Source organism: Sesamum indicum, linkage group LG13 (genome assembly GCF_026168435.1).
Source record: "Sesamum indicum cultivar Baizhima isolate 11 linkage group LG13, ASM2616843v1, whole genome shotgun sequence".
In the NCBI taxonomy this organism is placed as follows: Eukaryota; Viridiplantae; Streptophyta; class Magnoliopsida; order Lamiales; family Pedaliaceae; genus Sesamum; species Sesamum indicum.
Window position 1 is genome coordinate 19,004,491 of NC_142669.1, and position 16,344 is coordinate 19,020,834.

At 32.7% G+C, this 16,344-nt stretch overlaps 2 protein-coding genes and 1 pseudogene across 3 annotated transcripts; all 3 read right to left on the bottom strand.

Annotated features, from left to right (window-relative positions):
• Nucleotides 1-2,826: 2,826 nt before the first annotated feature.
• LOC105179010 (mitochondrial pyruvate carrier 3 pseudogene) lies at nucleotides 2,827-3,404 on the bottom strand (annotated as a pseudogene).
• A 3,618-nt stretch (nucleotides 3,405-7,022) lies between these two features.
• Nucleotides 7,023-11,029, bottom strand: LOC105179011 (shikimate kinase, chloroplastic). 2 transcript variants are annotated; one of them, XM_011102595.3, is made up of 11 exons: nucleotides 10,752-11,029; nucleotides 10,041-10,285; nucleotides 9,379-9,431; nucleotides 9,166-9,220; nucleotides 9,011-9,083; nucleotides 8,792-8,879; nucleotides 8,226-8,308; nucleotides 8,001-8,130; nucleotides 7,793-7,871; nucleotides 7,614-7,678; nucleotides 7,023-7,314 (listed from the first exon to the last, which is right to left on the bottom strand). In XM_011102595.3, the coding sequence occupies exons 2-11, from the start codon at nucleotides 10,255-10,257 to the stop codon at nucleotides 7,279-7,281; spliced, it is 879 nt and encodes a 292-aa protein (XP_011100897.1). In that variant the 5' UTR covers nucleotides 10,258-10,285; nucleotides 10,752-11,029; the 3' UTR covers nucleotides 7,023-7,278. The 2 variants fall into 2 exon arrangements, with proteins under 2 accessions (XP_011100897.1, XP_011100896.1); XM_011102594.3 differs by having other exon boundaries at nucleotides 9,379-9,437; nucleotides 10,752-11,028.
• A 1,326-nt stretch (nucleotides 11,030-12,355) lies between these two features.
• Nucleotides 12,356-15,233, bottom strand: LOC105179012 (sorbin/SH3 domain protein). The gene is made up of 3 exons (XM_011102596.3): nucleotides 14,979-15,233; nucleotides 13,818-14,048; nucleotides 12,356-12,785 (listed from the first exon to the last, which is right to left on the bottom strand). The coding sequence occupies exons 1-3, from the start codon at nucleotides 14,994-14,996 to the stop codon at nucleotides 12,738-12,740; spliced, it is 297 nt and encodes a 98-aa protein (XP_011100898.1). The 5' UTR covers nucleotides 14,997-15,233; the 3' UTR covers nucleotides 12,356-12,737.
• Nucleotides 15,234-16,344: the final 1,111 nt, after the last annotated feature.

Consider the following 16,344-nt stretch of genomic DNA (forward strand, 5'->3'; position numbering starts at 1 on the left):
ATCTTTTAGTTCTAAACTATAACACGTATTTTTTGTTATATTTAATGTACGTACTCTATGCATTAATATTTGTCAAATTAATGTCGAGATTTAATAATATCGAATCTAGTAATTTAGAAAGTTAGTATTATATATAGTTGATACATAAGCTTCTGATCAGATAAAGAAAAATTAACTCAAATGTTTACGTATTGTAAGCAAAAGTGGTGTACAAATTAATAATAGTAATATGACACAATGTGTATTAACAAAAATATTTATCACGAAAAATAAAGATTATAATCACTGCAAAAGTTAATCTTTGAATGGTAATAAACATTTACATTATGATCCATTTTTGCAATTTTGTGCAATCCTTTTAATTTGTTTGACACAATTCATAAAGCAATGTTGGTCTTGCTAAGTTAATTTTGGAGTTCAATTATACGACAAATTAATGATCTGCATTACTATTTTCTATATACTTCATGTGATCTGATATTTTATAGATTTTTAAGGAAAATTTAGGTGTTTAGCAATATTGCACGATAAGACATAATAATACGATAAGTAACTATTCTTACTCGTCCAAAAAATAAAACAGTATTCTCAAGTTAAGCACATGCATAAATATAAATAAATCGCATCGAAACATGTCAAGAACATAATATATGTGATTACCCTTTTCATTAAATTCAATTTTCAACTTAAATCCCTTAATAAAATTTAGAATGCTCTTGACCATCTAACCTAAATTACATATATATAAATATATATATATATATATATTAATTTGGGGTATGCAGTAAATCATATTTCTTTTACTTACCCTATAAAACTTTTGTTAATTATCATTCTTATGATGCAATCCCTTTCCTACAATCTAGCTATCTCAATTTGAAATTTATGTCATTCATTACACAAATAGGCATTAATCATTTATTCCTATAAGTTGGATTCGACTAACTTACTTCTAAATTGAGTCAGCAGGGTAATTATGCTCATTTTATGGACAATTTAATGTCTGTTATGAGATGATTCTGACTCATTAATTTACCTTAAAACATTTTTGGACCACATAACCTTAACTGGATTAGAGACATGAATTATTTTGCATACCATTTAAGACTCGAATTTTTAAAATCTAATTAATTATCTTGTAATTTAATTTATTATTAAAATCTCCTTTCAGCTAATTGCCCACGTGCTTAAATCTTATATAATTATAAGTTATTACCATCTTTTCCTTATGAATCACAAAAATATCTCAATTGCTCAATTTATGATTACACTTATAGAAAGCTAATTTAGTGCAATACAGAATATGCATAATAAAATTTGGTGACGAACAATTAATATGCATTTGGAAACTAGTACATATATATAATTAAACATTACTATTATTTTTTTTTTGATATCGCTCGACCCTCTAACGTTTGTTGTCGCAATTAATGAAGTCTGACTAACTTTGCAATTTAAATCCCGACGTGTTAACTATATAGATATAAAGCATAATTCATCAATAATATTCAACCATTTTTACATATAGTTATTTTAATAAAATCTGAAATTTCTGCTAATATATATATAGTGAGACACAATACTATTCTGACGTGTACATACCTTATGTACTTAGTCCTCCAGTCTAAAATCCAACCTCAAAAGAAGAAAAAAGGGTCTTACTTGTGATTTTAATCTACAATGTCTGGTAATTCATAGCACCATTTTCCCTCAAAAAATGATATATATTTATGGAATCCATCTTTCAATTAATTAACAGCTTCCTGAATTGAATGTCCAGTTGTATCATGGCTCAATTGATGGGATCCAAGTTTCACAATATTGATATAAAGATTGTTTGTGTAGGTAGAACTAAAAGGAGGTTAAGCCACTAGGATGCTTATGCAACAAGGTAGTTTGCAAATGCATATAGACGGGGATTGTGTGACGTGTGGCATCATTGTATCCTAAAATATTATAATCCAGGATTATCATTCCCTTGTAATTTGAGTTTTATGATATTCTTATCTGCCTGAGGCTTTGAGTTTTTCCAATTTGCTCATGTTTGGAGTTGTAGAAAAAGGAGTAAGATAATCAGTATCAGAGTTTATGGCTCTGATGTTGAGCATCCAGGAAGAAAAATCTGTCTGTATTCAAGATTGTTGAGTGAAGAAGATGAAGACACACTAACTGCTTCTCCCTCTTCTTCAGACCAGCTGCTCTGTTCATGTTTCTTCTTCAGCTTTGCAGCTTCAACTCTGCTTCTGTATCCTCTATTTCATCAACACAGTTCCAAACGTATCGACCAATCAATTACTGTGTAGAGGTCAAAGACCCCTCAGCATGAAGAGATTGCGCAATCCACGGACCCACCGAAAACAAAATATATTAACCTTAATTTCTCCTATTAATTATATAACAATTACTTAATTAAAAGGTTACATTACTTTTTGGTCCCACAAAGAAGGTACATTTTCTTGTTAGTTCCACACTTACCAAATTTCTATTTTGATCCCATTTTGTTAGAAAAAAAAGTTTTCAAATTAGTCCTCCACAATTTTTAATGGCAGAAGTCAAATGTTAGTCTAATATGTTGTCTTTACATATTTAAATATTATAATTATTTTTTGAACTTTTTTGTTTGTTCAATCTTGAACTATTTATATTTATATATATTTTTAATTTTTTTTCAAATGAATATGAATATATTATTACGTTGAAACCTCATCGTGCAGGCACTTCCAACAGTAATTTGATTAACATTTGACTACTTCTACCGTTAAATATTAACGGTAAAAATTATAGAGAATTAACTTGAATTTTTTTTAACGAAATGGGATCAAAAGATAAATCCTGTCAAATGTGGGACTAATGAAAAAATGTGCATTCTTTATGGGACAACAAAGGTAATTTAGCCTAATTAAAACTTAGTACACAGAAAAAATTCAGGGAAAATTCATAGTAACTACAACTAATCAGACATGTCCGTCGGCGGCGGCGGAGAGTCCCCGGAGTAGTAGTCGTGGCGGATCTTTCTGGCAAGCTGATAGAAGCCAGTGCAAGCCATGGCGGAGTTGACGCCGAAGAGATTCCAGTTCCAGGGGGTGATGACGAAGCAGTAGCGGGACCAGATGACGCCGGAGGCAGCAATCACCGCCTGCTGCGGGTAGGAAAGCGTCTCCGGCGGCTTGGAGAAGTCGGAGACGTTGGCTATGCTCAGACCCCACTTGAACGTCGGCGCCCAGAAATGGATGGTTTTGGGGCCGGCCGGGTGGTTCCACAGCGCCTGCAGCTTCGACTTCATCTCAGTGGCTGCTGTAAACACAGTGCTGTGAATATGATGATGTCAATCTTGTGTTTCTGGAGTTGCAGCTTATAAGCCAAGCCGCCTTTATAGGCTTTCTTATTCAATCATCTCTTTATAATTATTTTATCTGTCCAAAAATTTAAAATAATCCCACAAGTTTGTTCACTTTGATAACTGATTATTTTTAATATATATATATATATATATATATAATATTTCACAAATCAAATTCGATCGAATCATATTAATTACAAAACAAGTATAATAATCATGTGATTGGTCACTTTTTTTAGGACAAAATGCATAAAACCCCCCTGTGTTTTAAAAAGTATGCAAAAAGCACCTTCCTGTTTTCAGAATAGGCTAAAAACCCCCTCATGTTTTGTTTTAGTCAGCAAAAAACCCCCATTCTGTTAGCAACTAACGGGAAGTGGAGAAGACGCGCGTCTGCTGCGTTTGGTAGTCTTTTTCTGCGATTTAGGTTGATATTTAATGATTTTTTGGACCAAAATACCCCTCTATGGGTCTATATAACACACAAAGGAGTTTTTTGCTTGTTTTGTGTATTTTTTTGTCATTTCTCACCTTAAAAAATAAATTAAATTTTGGCATATTAAATTTAAATTGAAATATTAAATTAAATTATATTTAAATTCAAATAATTTTGTAATTGTTAATTATTAAATCTAACTATTATTTTTAATTAATTAAAATATATATTTAATTACAATAATTATTATTAATTAGCCAAAATATTTAATTATTATAATTATCTAAAATATTCTTAATTTACTAAAATATATTTTAACTAATATAATTAAAATTAATTAAAAAATTAAAAAAAAATCTGGTACTTCGCCCACTTTCGTCGGAAACTTCGAAACAATTTTCCGACGCCGTCCGGACGAATTTCCGACGCCCAATGGTACCATTAGAATCCTCTCTTCAAGACGAATATTTCCATACCTTCAATTTGAGTTTTCGTCGATCATAGAGAGTGGGCTCAAGCAACGATCGCCGAACATATTTTCCATCGATTCGTCTCCGTCCTATCGAATCTCGGTCTCAAACTAGCACCATCAGACTCGTCTCTTCAAGACGATTCTAACGAGACCAGTCTCACTCAATTTGGTAGAAAATTTATGGAGATATGATGATTTAATCGAAATCTCGTCGCCGGCGACGAGATGTGGTGGTGGGGAAGCCGGGGTAAAGGGGGTGGGGGTGGGGCTGGGGGGCAGTAGGGGGGGGAAGGGGGTGGGGGTGGGGCTGGGGGGCAGTAGGGGGGGGAAGGGGGTGGGTGGGGTAGTTAGTTATTTTTTTAATATATAATAATAATATATTTTTAAAATTTTAAATTATTTATATATAATATAAATTAAATAATATGTTGAATCTAGACTTTTTATTTTTTCAAAATCTAACGGTTGAGATTAATTGATTAGATCTAACGATCAATATTTGATCAAAAAAATCCAACGGTCATTAGAATAAGAAATAATTTATATTAAGTAAGGGTATAACGGTCATTTTCTAAGAAATTAACACCGTTAGTTGGATTTAACGGAAAGGGGGTGATTGAGCTGAGTTTACAAAACACATGGGAGCTTTTAGCCTATTCTGAAAACAGGAAGGTGCTTTTTACAGACTTTTTAAAACACAGGGGAGTTTTATGCATTTTGTCCCTTTTTTTAAAATGCACATCAATCACTTAACAAATATGATGCACTTGCTATATAATTGGTTCAAATCCGACCAAACCTCATCTGGGAAATAATATAACAATTTAAAGGTAAATTACTTCAACGTCCCCTGATATTAAGTCTGATTATGTAACATTCTTTGCCTTTTTCATAAATATATAATGACAACATGCTATTTAAAAATGTGTATTTATAATTTTACCAAAAAAAAAAATATGAGTTTTTGTATAATAAAATCTAATTTAAAAAAGTATGAATATAATTTACCCAAAATTTAAATCATAAGTGGGGAGGTGCAATAGATTTTAGTTTGTTAGATGTCAATTTTTCATACCTACCAATTCAAACAGATGGTTATATATGTAGACCCTCTCATTAATAACAGAAATAGGGACTTTTGGCAGCAATCAAAAAAAAGAAAGAAAAAGAATAAAATGCTATTTTTTTTTAATAAAGGCAATAACTATATTATTTTATCGATATTTCAATAAATTAGACAACTAATTAAATAATCGGATGATTACAATCTTCTTCATTGAGATTTAATATAATTATACATAATTATCAGTGATTTGGAAAATCACATTTAATACTTTTAAGTTTGCTTTCGTCTAACAAATAAATCCCTTTGTTAGTCAAAGTTTAGCGAATTTATTGATATTAACAAAAAAAAATAAATAAAACTCATATTTAAACTGGTTGACTTATTATTACTGGTCAAAGAATTTTTTTTGCGATCGATTTACCCTTTTACACCTTCACATGTTAATGCTTGTATGTAAGAATATCTTTACCGTTATAATAGTAGAATAGTCAATAAAAATTTGTTTTAGTTATAATAAGTTAATAATACGTTAATTGAGTGTCAGTTTCTATTTTCATTTAGTTTTTTCTTAAATATGAATAAATTCAGTAAATTTTAACTAATAAATGGACATATTTCTTATATATATATGCAAGCATGAACGGTACTAAATATAAATTTTCAAACCATATAAAATTTATGTGTAATTGTACAAAACCTCGAAAAAGAGGAAGGGTTGTAAAATTATAAATTGAAATTATCCTTTAAATAATAAATTTCAATTAATATATTAATATGATTAAACACTATAAAATAAATTATGATAAACCCATAAATGAGATAAATACCTAGACTATGGTGTGTAAAAGAAATAATAATAACACATATTTGAGGTTGATCCAAACATGGCGTGGCAAATCCGGCAAATAGGCTGCCTTGGTCTATTCTGGCGGCTGGAAATCGCTATCCATCCAAGAAATCGGGATAATTGCTAAAGACTACAGCCATTTGAGAATGACTCATTACTGACTACTCATTGGGAGGTGCTTGGAATTGCTTATCCCAAAAACCCTATTTCATGAACTGATACCGTAGTATTAGGTTATATTTTGACCTTTCTATCCTTAATAATCATTTTCAACATAATCACAACTTTTGATTCCACCAAAATTATTCTTTTATATAATTACTCACTATGCTCATTAAATATTTTTTAATTTCTTTATTAACTTTAAATTTGAGATTGATTTTGAAATTTAAATATAATCTATTATTAAATTATGAATTTAAATATAATAATCACTTTTTTCTAAAATCAATAGTCTAGTAAAAATTGATAATCTCGTAACGAGTAATGCGATCATTGCACCAAATTGGGTCTCTACACATGGGTATTTGGGGTGAGTTCGATGTTATCAACTTGAGTATAGCTGACTTTTTTTTTCTTATGTAAATATTTTTTTACTATAGTTACAAAAGATAAAGTGTGGCAATAATTTTTTTACTTTACTCCTCTCTTCTCTTTTTTGCTCTTTCTACCAAACTTTAAAACATTTCTTTTAAAATATAAATCTTAAATCCACATGTTATTTGGTAGCATCGAAGGAAAGCCTACAAAATCTTTTCTTAAATAAAACATATAAGGTAATATTTATACAAAATGACGTGTGTATATTAAATAAAATAAAAAAATATAATATGATTTGAAATAGAAAATTCAATCCGTAAGTTGAGAAATTCTAACCCAAATCAAATTTGATCGAATATGAACTAATTATATGATAAGTACAATATACTTACCTTGTGATTGGTGTGCAGTTTAGGGAAAGTGACCAATGTGTATTACACTTGCTCTATAAATAGTTTAGTTTAGCTAAATCTGATTTACATTATTCAAACCATGCTCCACTACTAAAAAATTGAAACACAACACTGATCTTCCCAAACTTGAAAAGGAATGAAAATTTTTTGAGTAATGGTTGTCCTTATTTCTTCAAGAAATACTCAATTTGAGAGAGCACCTGGCAACACATGCATGATCAAGTTAGCCAAATGCAGCAAACAAATATATCTTAAACAGAACACTGACGACAAAATTCTAGTTCGGACTCAGTCTGAACGAATCTTAGCCAATGTCTATTAATTACATTTCTCACATGATTGGTGTAAAGTTCAAGACGAGTAATCAATCATATTGTAAAAAAAAATTTACTTATCATGTGATTAGTTGGATCCGATCAGTACATATCTGGTAGAATTTTCCAAAATGTTGAAATCATAATGTTTGTGAATGATGATAGAGAGAAAGAGGGAGACGGACCTCGATTGAAATTGCAGTTGACGTGACATTGCATACATCTTTGAGTCCAAGTTTTGATGCAATGTCTGCATAAACGAGACGTGTGAATATCACAACGACGAACAGATTTCGGCACTATAGGTTTATGCACAAGCACAACGAGAGAGAAAAGAAGAAAAATCTAATTAGAGTAATCGTACTTTCTAGAGAAACTCTTGCATCGGCATTGCCATACGCTTCGCCCCTCTCTTGGAGAAGAGTAGATAATCGCTTCATAATCTAAACAAACACGAGACAGACAGATAAGCAAACGGAAAAATAGTTCAAAGGGTTTCCCGAAATGACAACAGTCCTATATTATTGAGGAAAGTGTATGTCAAGTATTATGGAGATGAAGTGTTTGAATACCCTGGAAAAAGGATCTCCAGATTCTTGATGCAACAAGGGGCGAGAATCGGTTCCGACGGCCATAATTCTCTGAGCTAAGACTTCGACAGGTACGTCTAGCCAGATGCTGATACCCTTTTGCATGTGTCTCCTGGTGCAGGAAAAGAAGAGAATAGTTAAAACAACTGTGAGGTAGATGAAGTCATCAACAGTACAAAAAGTTACAAGAATTTCACACGGTATTACCAATTGATTGGCCGAATGACGGCACCACCACCAGTAGAAACTACATGTCGATGCATTGAAGAAAGCTTCTGCAATACCTCAGTCTACAGAGAAAAAGACAAACAAATAGTCGAAAACTATTAGCAAGATGGAAAATTCTTCATAGTCGAGTAATAAACAGCATTCACTGGGCCTGAAGATATTTACTTAACCAGAAAGATATTTATATGTTGGAAACAAAATGCTGCCGCAATACAAGGCTGCGCAGTTTTGTAAATAGCAAATTCAACAAAACAATGCGGAACACTTCTCGTCAAGAAAAGTCTAATGAAAAAAAACAGCCAACAATCACTGTGTATAATTGATCAACCATATGAAAATAGATTCGTTGCATCCATTCGAAGTTTCAGTACTGCAAATTGATCAACCACAAGGAAATAGTTTCTTTGCAAATTGATCAACCTATATATATATATATATATATATGTGCTTGCGCGCGTGTGTGTGTGTGGGAACATTTCACTCTTTTGATGTCAAGGCCTGGAAACGATCTATCCAATAGGAAAGAACTGTTTATTGCTCACTACCTCGTTATCTCTAAAGAAGCCCTCACCATATTGCTCGAAGATTTCAGCCACAGTACTTACACCAACAGCCTGCTCTATTAGTGTATCGCTGAAGCAACCACAAACACGTAAAACGATCAATATCTATCATAACGAAAAAATATAAAGTTGACATGATTTATATGATATGCAAGTGTATGCTAAGTAAGATGAATCAATATAGTATATCTTTGGACTAACCAGTCGCAAAATGAATATCCTAAGGCATCTGATAAAACCTTGCCCACCGTTGTTTTTCCGGAGCCCATCATTCCTGCAATATGAAAAAACAGGGATAAAATGCCAATGACCTGAAGAACTTATGCTGATTCGATAAAAAGTGATGCTTTACCCACCAACAAGATATATGCAACGGCCGTTTATATATGGTTCCATTTCTTCAGCTTTATTCTGCAACAGCATCCACAATGAAATACTTGGTATAATGCAACATTATCCAACTTCTGGATATACAATGGTAGGGCAACTTCTGGGCCATGAAACCTCGACTGGGAAGGTTTTACTTTAGTTGGGGCATCAATCAATGTAAGAAAATACTGAGGACTCACCTTTAAAATCTTAGATTCATCAAGCAATGTTGGAAGACTACCAGACTCCAGTACTGAAGCTAGACAAAGAGAGAAACATAAGGAACTACTTACCAATTGCAAAAGACGAGAACAATGATACTTTAATTAATAATAGCTTCCCTATATATAAGCAGAAATTGTTTTTTAATCGGCATATTAGCTGTATTTTCACTTAAACTGAACATTACCTCCTAAGAAGTGGAGAACTATATATAGCGCGGTGAAACTAAAAATCATTCTCATAAAAGAAAATTCAAGTAATCCTATTCTGCAGCCGGCCTATAAGTTAATGCACCTAGCTCATGACACATCTAATTTCCAAAACACCAAGAGACCATTTCTGAGTTCGGTATAGTCCATTAATTGGTGCGAATCTGGATGTTGCAGAAAGACCCCGCTATGAATTTCGGATCAAGATAAGGCAAAACAAGGCAGTTCTTGATTAAATGTGAGTTAGCGCTTTTGGCCAAACAATTAACAATCGTTTCGCCTAGCATCTTAGATTACACTCTAATCCATATCATCAGAACCACTAGGAAGGACTGCTGGGATAGAAAACAATCTCAGAATCAGGGCAATCAAGAGAATCATTCATTCACAATTTTCAGCAACAATCAGACTGAATTTTTATTACCAACTACCTGGAACATTTCCGGAAGAACAAGAGACCCTCAGAACTACAAGTCTATGTGATCTTCGTTTGCTAGTCGGGAAACAACAAGAAGCAGGAACCTCACTCCATTTTTGCTCCCCAGATTTCTGGAAAAACTGTAAAGAACTGTCCTGTTTCCTCATCACAATCCTTCCCCGCATTATCCATGTTGACGATTGCATGCCTTGCAAAACTTTTGCCTCCATGTTATACCAATTCCTTTATCTTCCAAGACTAATTACATTTCCAAGAAAATCAAACATAAAAAATTGTATCAGCAGCATGAAGAAGGTCACTGCATACCAAGTTTCAATTAAGATATTCTACAAACTTCGAAAAAAATTTCAGTAGAAAAATCAATGTTCCCTGAATCAAATTTAAAACATGGACAAACCCACAAAAATTTAAAGATCCAATCTTTACTACCCTATCACATTCCTTTTTATTAGAATCTGAAACCACCATTTACTGACAGTAACACAGGAGATTAAAACTTCAAAGAGAAACAGAGCAGCTAAACAAGCCCACATAAAAATTAACGTTACAAGTAAAACTAAAACGAGCCCAGTTGACCACACAAATACAAAAATTTATACACAGCGAAAAGAACAAATTTTCTTCAAATCTAGGCAACATACCCAATTAACACATACGATTACATAAAACAAGAGGATTTCAAGGCTGAGAGACGGCGGCATACCGTAGACTGGACTATAAAACAGACGAACAGCTTACAAGAAACTTCAAGAATGGTGGTGACTACGAACAGCTCACTTGTTTACAATGTCAACATGGAATTCTTGCTCAGCTTCTTATGATGGGAAATTTTTGGTAGTGGCCACAGCAACTTCTCAACCTGAGAGTGCGGGATTTGTGGTTGTGTGAAGTAGAAATTTGCATGTGATCAATGGGACAAGAAATGATTCTTTTAACCTTTTACTTTCAACAAAGTTATATTGCTTCGCTTAGGCATCCAAAGTGAATCCCATTTTTCAATAAGGAATTTATTGTTTTCATAAATTTATCCCTTTATTTTAATTAATTGTGTATTCTCCCAAGATTAAAACTAATGTTGATGCTTGAGTTTTATAATTAACTAGTATTTACGTGGGCGCATAATTTTTATTTAAAAATATATATTAAAATAATAAATTATGTCTGGGATGGCCCAGACCAAAATGACAGGGGCGCCTGGAACAGCCTAGCCCCCAACTCAAAACATGTAACCCAAACAACCCAGGTAACCAAGAAGCCCAGAAAGAAGGGAGGAGGAAGGCCAGCACACGTGGTAGCGTACTCTCACATGTGGCACTTATAGCATTTACCCAAACTAATCATTCAATTGAATTTGACTCCATCGATATCAATCACTAACAACTGAATCGCACTTGTGATTGACCAAGTGTGCTAAGCATAGGAAATTTGAGATTTTCTTTTCGGATAATTGCATTATCCTATCCTAAAATTTAATGTAATTATATATAAATTTTATATATCTTAAAAGTTATATTTAGTACTATTAATATTTGTACTCATTCAATAAATAAATCGCTCTATTAGTTAAAATTTATCAAATATGTTGATATTAATAAAAAAATTTGAATGAAAATTTATATTTCTTCTGATCAACTTATTATTAATTTATTGCATGTCAAATACATATTTTTCTGACCAAATTGTTTAGTCGAAAAAAATTTATTTGACCTACAATACATCATTAATATATCAATCGAAAGTAAATATAATTTTTATTTAATAATTTCATTTATATCCTCAAATTAGGAATATTTTAACAAACAAAATATTTTATTAAATAAACATCAAGAATAATTTCTCGAACAACAAAAAATTTATATATAATTATATAAAACCTTGTAACAGGGCAGTGTATTATCTCTTTTCTTTACTATATAATACTTTTACATTATCTTGAATTTTGAAATGAAATGAGATGAGAAAAACACAAGCAATCGTGGCTGAGGCTCGATTGGATTTTCTATTCCAAACTTTTTTTTTTTCTTTCATCTTATATTCAATTAAGATATACATGATTACATTATATATTTTATTTTTTAAAAAAAAATATACACAAAACCTGTATATATTGAATGAAATAAAATATACAATAGGAGTAAAATTAAAGATCCAATCCGAAAAATTTCATGTATTCTCCAACAATTTACAACCCAATAGTTCGGACACAAAGACTTTCCTATGGGGATCTTGTGTTCGAACTTTGGGTGTGTATGTATATTGGGTAGGTGCCGTGTATATGTTGAAAGGAGTAAAAGATGGAATACAGTGTAAAAGAAAATCCACTCCGCCTTAGCATCCACAACTCTTAACGGACAAATTTTCCAAAAACTCGCAAAGAAACGGCATTAGAAACAATCCACCATATGCAAGTAGAGTGGATCCTTGTTTAAATGCATGATAGTAGAACAACAACATGAATATCTACACTATGCAAGGAACACGGAACGTCCGGTTCGCAACGAGCCTGGCAGGCATGAAATGGAAGGGAACGAGGAGGGGGAGGACAACTAGACACGTAGAATTCACAAAGGCATCGACAACTCAAATTCTTCCCATAAAAAACTGTCAAAACACAGTGAATGATGAACGACTCTGCATTACATCAATCAACACAAAAACTAGAAAGTGCGCCCAATTGACCCGTCAAGAATCAGGCCTTGACGCAGCAGTTAAAGTAGCTGAAGAAGCTCCTCCTCGCCTGTAGCAGAGATCAATACAAAAGCACAATTAACAAGCAGGCAAGAGACAAAATCACACCTCAAGAATAGGGACCGTCATGTGGATGTAACATGAAGGTCGACAAAAAAAAGCTGCACTGCGGATTGAGAACTAGCAGCAGGTATAACACCAGTATTTATGTGGTCCAGATGAAATTGGAATTTTTTCAAACTCTAAGAGTACGAAAAGCATCGCTTTCGTCATCAAACACACATCCATTTCTTGCCAGTTGCTTCACAAGGGAATGTGCTATGGTACTTGTCAAAGGCCCCCCACATTTCACCGACGCCATTTAAGAGCAATAGACAATCTCAGCAGCATACTTGTTATAAGACCTTAGACCACTTGTGGACCGTATCCAAATTGAGCACAGCTCTCTATGTGTCTTTATCACTGTTTAAATATTCTGAAAACTACGGAAGGACAAAAGCTTCAAATATTTACTCTTACAAAATGCAGACTGTTTCGTTCAAACAATGTATGAGTGATAATAGTTTTGGTTGCCTAATGCCTCCGGGAGTCATGATTGATCAACAATTAGCTCTGCCATACCATCTCGATGATATGCATGTGATTAATTTATTAAGAATTTTAACTTTGAATCAATTAACGTATTTGCAAAATAAATTATATTTAACATAATAATAGCTGTTGGACATTTATAAATAATATAACTCTAAAGTTCTTTTTTAAATGTTATACCTATTAATTGAAGGAACAGAAAAAACCAATAACTTGTTCAGGTTACACTCGCATTGTCAGGGTCCTACGTGGAGGACGATGTGTGGTTGGCCTCGGGTTTTATTATAAGTAGGGTAGCTCTCAAGTCCAACCGAACCTGTCCCGGTCCCGTTGCCACCCTTATTAATTTCAGAAGTCCCAACCGAAGGACCAAACTCACCCTTCTTAATGTATCCTATCCTATTAGATTTTCATATAGATAACTAACAACTACTCATAACTGCCCTCGACCTAAACGTGTAGAATGATAGAAAAGAAGTATGATAAGTACCGTTGGAGAGTGGTTCTGATGATAGTTGTGTTGAACACTGTGGGAAGTGTTGGTATCTCTTCTCGTCGAAGATATGAGCTCTTCCTCGTTCCCCAGACTAGCTCTTGACGGATCCCTCTTGTTCTGCTTCCTCATTTCTCGTATTTTTGAAAAATCCATAGAGTAGTCCGGCAACACTCCCTTTTGGTCCCAGTCCCCAAACTGCGGCACGGATAGCCATTGTGTATTCCTCTACACAATCATGTAAAGTTATAGCTAATGAGCACTCAAAAGCAAAAGTTCTTCCTGATAATATTACAAAAATCATTGTCCACAAAATTGTGTTCCAATTGCATTTTAACTATATTTTTCTTGATTCTGCAAAGTAAAATTGGGACATCTTGCTTCTGTTTCCACACACTTGCGTAAAGCAGCGAATCGTACACTCAGACATAGCATGTTCTTGAAAAGAAGACAGCTCAAAATTCCTCTTTAAAAAGTGGAAAGAAATCAAGAAACTCTTCAAATTCGACGCGAGAAAAAGTGAAAATGATAGAAAAATACATCAGGATATAAACATCTTTGATTCTTCATCCCCTCCACACAAACTTAGCAAATAGTCAAAAAGATAAACTAAAGCTGAGAACTCTTGACTCATTCCAATATTTCTTCTCTCCTTACTTCTCCAGATGAATTACTCGGAAACTTATGATCAAAGGTATAAATTCAACTATTTGACCACAACTCAGCAAACTTCCATCAGCACTAAATCAAAAACAAAAAAGGACATTCTTTTTCAAAGAAATTTCAAGTAAATCAGCCAAAAATGTATAAAGAACAGAGTAAGAACATCTAAAACAGAACAAGAACTGAGATCATTACACTTTACATACAATATATGCATGCAATAAATGAACTACAAAAGACATGTAATAACCAAAACAAGCTAAAATTAAAAAAAGATATTAGCTTTATGTTAGCTTCTTGACATCATTAAACATAAATCAAACACAAGCAAGAACTCAAAAACCTTAAAAAAAAAAAAAAAAAAAAAAAAGCCTCCATCTTCATAGAAATTTCACAACTTTCCAGGTAACAACATCAAACAGAGGAAAAGAAATGAATCCCAAATAAGCAAAAGAAAATTCAGAACAAAAAAGATTTCTGGGAAATTCCCTTTACCTCCTTACGGTCTTCCATCAGCTAAAATACTAAAATTCTCTTGATTTTCTTGAATATATAAGCACCCTTTCCTCCTCCCTCTTCTTGAAGACAGAGTTTAAATGACAATGATACTTCGTACATGAAATATTAAGGGGAGTATGGGAAAAAAAAATTCAAAAATTGAAAAAGAGGTCTAATAATGACAGAGTTCTTGTGGGCACAAACCACTCTATTACAGGTTAGAGAAAGATGGCAGTACACGTCTGCTTTACTATTAATGGTTCTCAGTTCGGGAGCTGCTTTATAGTTTATAGGAGGATTTCTACGAGACAAGGTCTGAGTTTACGTGTATATTACGAAGTCGCCACTAGGGAAATTCTTATGATCTTGGCAAAACTGTATTTTTTTATCGGCATTCTCATTTTGGTCTCAAATTTTACTAATCGATATTTATAGTACCAAGATTTTAATATTTTAACATTTTTGGTCCTTTGCCATTAAATACTAATGGCTAAGGACTGCTGATTTGATGGTCAAATTATATTTTCAAGAAAGCATGGAAATCCTTTTATATTTTAAAAATAGCCTAAAAATCTCGGCTGTTTTGAAAGAAAATTATTTTTTGACTCAATTTGGCTAAAATACACTTCTTAATCTTAAAAAATCACCCTCATTTATCTTTTTTTATTTTGAGGTTGTTTTTTGTGGACTTTTTTTTGTATTTTTCTCCATCCTAAAACATACATAATTTTTTTCTTAAATATATTTATTTAAATATCCAAATACCAAGTATATCAAATTTTTAATTTTTTATAATTTAAATTGATAAATCAAATTAACATTGCATAAAAAATTTAACATAGTAAAATTCATATTTCATGTTGGGTATTCACCCTTCAGAAAAATGCTCAAGAACCTTAATTAACTATTACAGATTTGTGGATTTTCATTCCTTTAATAATACAATTAGATTTACAGAATAAATATACAACAAATGAAATAATAATTATACAACAGAAAATAAAAAATGCAACAGATTTGGCTCAGGGAGCCAGAGATCTGGAGAGGCAAGACACGGCCACAAAAAGACCGGCAATCAATCTCATTATTGCTCCGATTTTTAACCATGAAAAACCATTAGGATCGTTCACACAGAACTAGCCACAAAGGAGATTCAACCAACCACTTAGGATATCACAAAGATTCTCAAGAATACTAAGTTATTTTGCTTCAAGCTTTTTCGGATAATGATTTTTGATTTAGAGAAGAGAATTTAGACGGTAATAATGAAGGAGGAGAAGAAGCATAAGGGCAGTGATACACGTTTCCAATACCATTGGAAATGGCTGGTGAAGAACCACAAGAAGGAGAAGTGGAGAAGCCA